Source organism: Salpingoeca rosetta (genome assembly GCF_000188695.1).
Source record: "Salpingoeca rosetta unplaced genomic scaffold supercont1.24, whole genome shotgun sequence".
NCBI classification, from domain to species: domain Eukaryota; class Choanoflagellata; order Craspedida; family Salpingoecidae; genus Salpingoeca; species Salpingoeca rosetta.
This window is the reverse complement of record NW_004754910.1, coordinates 125,207-129,125: the sequence shown is the minus strand read 5'-3', so window position 1 is coordinate 129,125 and position 3,919 is coordinate 125,207. Positions and strand designations below refer to the sequence as shown.

At 53.8% G+C, this 3,919-nt stretch overlaps 2 protein-coding genes across 2 annotated transcripts in view; one reads left to right on the top strand and one right to left on the bottom strand.

Annotated features, from left to right (window-relative positions):
* The window catches only part of PTSG_08544 (myosin IB), a gene marked incomplete at both ends in the record, with an annotated part of 8,248 nt that extends 6,306 nt beyond the window's left edge, over positions 1–1,942 (bottom strand). Inside the window, 6 exons of the mRNA XM_004990279.1 lie at positions 128–367; positions 566–652; positions 867–961; positions 1,114–1,198; positions 1,428–1,580; positions 1,877–1,942. Of these exons, the coding sequence (XP_004990336.1) occupies positions 128–367; positions 566–652; positions 867–961; positions 1,114–1,198; positions 1,428–1,580; positions 1,877–1,942 (726 nt within the window). The remainder of the gene's footprint in view (positions 1–127; positions 368–565; positions 653–866; positions 962–1,113; positions 1,199–1,427; positions 1,581–1,876) is intronic.
* A 162-nt stretch (positions 1,943–2,104) lies between these two features.
* Positions 2,105–3,919, top strand: part of PTSG_08543 (uncharacterized protein) — a 3,866-nt gene continuing 2,051 nt past the window's right edge. The window contains exons 1-4 of the mRNA XM_004990278.1: positions 2,105–2,467; positions 2,699–2,783; positions 2,943–3,113; positions 3,392–3,602. Coding sequence (XP_004990335.1) covers positions 2,332–2,467; positions 2,699–2,783; positions 2,943–3,113; positions 3,392–3,602 — 603 coding nt within the window. The 5' untranslated portion in view covers positions 2,105–2,331. The remainder of the gene's footprint in view (positions 2,468–2,698; positions 2,784–2,942; positions 3,114–3,391; positions 3,603–3,919) is intronic.

Sequence of the window (3,919 nt, the reverse complement as noted above, 5' to 3'; positions counted from 1 at the left end):
GAGAGAGAGAGAGAGCGAGAGCGCGAGCGAGAGAGAGAGAGAGAGAGAGAGAGAGAGAGAGAGAGAGAGAGAGAGAGAGAGAGAGAGAGAGAGAGAGACACACACACACACACACACACACACACACACACACAGAAAAGCAGAGCAGCCAGACCTGGTTGGTGTAGGCGTAGGATGAAGGGTTTCGCTCGAGGGAGAGGGATGAGAGGACGGCGTCAGGGGCACCAGTGAGGAGCTGGTAGAAGAAGTGGAAGTTGCGCTCGCCTGCCGCGTGCTTCACCACACGGCTTTTCTCCAGCAGGTAGTTTTTGATGTGCCCGCCAATTGGCTCCGCCTTGAAGTCAAACATGATGTCCATGTACTTGCCCTGCGCAAAGGGTTAGGTTGGGGCGATGTGTGTGAGTGCTGGTGTGTGTTTGTGTCGAGATAATGGGGCAAACACAAGGTCCAGCGGCGTCACGCGCACTTGCACGAAATGACGCATCATGGCCGGAGTGTGAAAGGCCATGAGGGCTGCGTGCGGCTCAAGGCCAATGGCAGCATTTGGTGGCTTCACCCAACTCACGAATCTTGACGAGTTGTCGTTGACGTTTGTCTTTGCGTTTCCAAAGGCTTCGAGGATTGGCGTGGAGGCCAGCAGGTGTTCTTTCACCTGAACACATACAGGGAGGGGACGAGTCAGTCGGGTGAAGTCGGATTCATTTGCACGTGCACAGAAGGCAGAGCACAGAGGAGGATGTGCTGTGAGATAAACACAGACACATAGAATGCTAGACACGGACACACACACACACACACACACACACACACACACACACACACACACACACACACACACACACACGCCCCCTCCCGGCCACGCGTACCCGCTCAATTTCTGCTCTGCCTTTGCTTGTGTTGACGGCTGCAATGTACTCCATGACGCGCTTGCTGGCCTCTGTCTTTCCAGCGCCAGATTCGCCTTCGCACAGAGAAGAAGGTGACTCATGTGAGAGGAGACGCTGCGCGTGCTGCAGTGCAGTGCAGGCACATGCGTGCGTGTGTACAGTGTACAGTTGCACATGCATGTGTGCACAGTTCACGCGTGTGTGTGTGCTGTTCTGTTGCACGCACCTGAGATGATGACGACGCAATCCTGGTGCGTGCGGCGCATGGTGCTGTACGTGGCCTCACTGAGTGCAAAGATGTGGGGCTCGTTCTGCAATTATGCATATGTGCGTGTATGTGAGTGGGTGTTTGTGGGTGGGTGGGTGAGGTGACGTGGTCACTGAACATTGGGTGACAACGTCACTCAAAAGCGGTGGGAATCCGAAGTGCAGCACCACCACCACACGCATGCATGTGCACAGCAAGCTACAGTTTGAGCTCTCCTTCCTTATCCTTCTTATGTGTGTGTGTGTGTGTGTGTTGTGTGCCCAAGTACCAACCTGGTAGAGGGCGCGGTTTCGAAACGTCTCCACGAGCTCTGGCTTGTACAGGCCGAGGTCTGCGTATGGGTTGACGGACACGAGTACTTCGCCAATGTACGTGTAGATTTTGTCCTTGGAGAACCGGCGCTTCAGGTTGGCCACAAACGCGTCCTGTTGAGTCGCAGGCGTGTGTGTGTGTGTGTGTGTTGAAGAGTCGAGGAGTACAAGCGAGCGAGTGAGCGCCTGCACAGTGTGCACGCTTGAACATACACATGCAGACAGACACACAGACACACAGACACACAGACACACACACACACAGACACACAGACACACAGACACACACACACACACACACACACACACACACAGACACACACACACACACACACACACACACACAGACACACAGACACACACACACACACACACACACACACACAGACACACCCCTCTAGCCCTCTGACCTCTGTGATTTCATCAAGAAGGACGGCGTCGCCGACGCCATACTCATCTGACTTGAGGTGCGCCATGATGGCGACGGTGAAGCGTCAGGTCAATCGAGGACGACAAGGAGGAGCACTTGTTGTCTTGTTCGCTGTTGCTGGTTGCTTGCTTGCAGGCACAAGAAGAAAACAAAACGACTTTTGTCTTGGTTGGCAGTGGCCAGAAAAACTGACGGGCACTGACTTGGGCGTTGTTTGCGCATGGAATCTGTTCCACAATGCTTATTGTTGGTCTAAAATTTGATGACACCCCACGCACACGTGTCCACACCACGCTTACAACGCCCACAACGCCGCACAGTGTGTGCCTTTTTGCTTCACGCCACCCTCATTTCCATCGACTGTTCCCACACGCGCGCTCCACACAGAACCACCCCCCTCTCCCTTTCTTGCTTCTTCAATAGCACCACATCACAATGATGGAGTTGATGCGATTGGACGTGCAGAAGTTTGTGGACAGCTTCGAGCGGGAAATCTCTGCGCTTGGCCCCAAGTATGAGAGCGGGCACCTTGAGTCGCACTTTGGCCTCAACCCGACCTTCCTCGCAGCCGGTGCGATGCGCCTGTTGAATGTGCACGACCGTGTGTTTGAATGCGCTTGCTTGTTTGAATGCGCTTGCTTTTTTGAATGCGCTTGCTTGCTCAGTGAGATTGCTTGTTCAGTGCGCTTGCTTGCTCTTTTTCTCGACCGGCGTACCCCGTCTGCGTTGCAGCTGCGCTTTGTCACACAGCTCGCAGCTAGCTCACATCACATCACAACCACAATCACAATCACAACCGCAGGCAATGTCTTCTACTTTGTGACCCTCGCGGTGTTGTACCTCATCATGAGGAACCGCGCTCCCCTGCAGCTCACCAACTTCATGCGGTTCGTGTGTGTGTGTGTGTGTGTGTGTGTGTGTGCGTGTGTGAACATGCGTGGCTAAGGTGCATGTGGTGCTGTTTTGTCTGTCTTGCTGTGCCGGCGTGTTGGTGCGGGCTGGCGTCCTCACCTCTCACCTCTTTTTTTGACACTCAATCTCTACAGGGCGTACAACCTGTCGTGTGTTATCCTCGCTGGTGCCGTGTGCTACGGTATCATCATGAACTGCATCCGCTATGGCTTCATCTCCTACTACGGCAACGGTGAACGCATGGACGCCCGCACGGAGGGCGGCAAGCACCTGCTCTGCTTCATCTGGCTCTACTATATTCAAAAGTGCGTTGCACACGTGCGTTGTTGTTGTTTAAGTTGTTGTTGATAGCATTGAACACACCATGCTCCTTTGCTCCACTCACCATTACATGCTGCGTTTCGATGCACGCGCACACACACACACACACACACACACACACACACACACACACGTTCACACACGTTCACACAACACACACACACACACCCACTCACTCACATATTCACACTCACACTCACACGCACACACATGTTTACACATGTCCACACACGTGTACACGTTCTTGTGCCTGTCTTCTCAGGTTCTGGGAGTTTCTTGACAGTTTCATCTTCATCCTGCGCCACAAGTGGAACCAGCTCTCCTTCCTGCACGTGTACCATCACTCCTCCATCACCATCATCTCCTTTGCGTACATCTGCCTCTCCGGCAGCGGCGATGTTGCTCTTGGCGCCTTTATCAACAGCTTCATCCACGTCCTCATGTACTCCCACTACTTCCTCACCACCTTCAAGGTTGGCAACGTTGGCACAATGTTGAGTTCTGGCTGTGCACGCCGCGTTTGTCATGTGTCTACCCCACGATTTCGTCGCAGCTGTGCATGCGCTTCCATCTATCCGCTCGCCTTTACGCGTTTCCTATATGTCTCCCTCCTCACTTCCACTCTTTCAGTCATTTGCTCACCTCCTTCCACACACCCACCCACCCACCCACACACCCACACCCACACCCACACCCACACCCGCACACACACACACACACACACACACACACACACACACACACACACACACACACACACACACACACCACCACACACACACACACACAC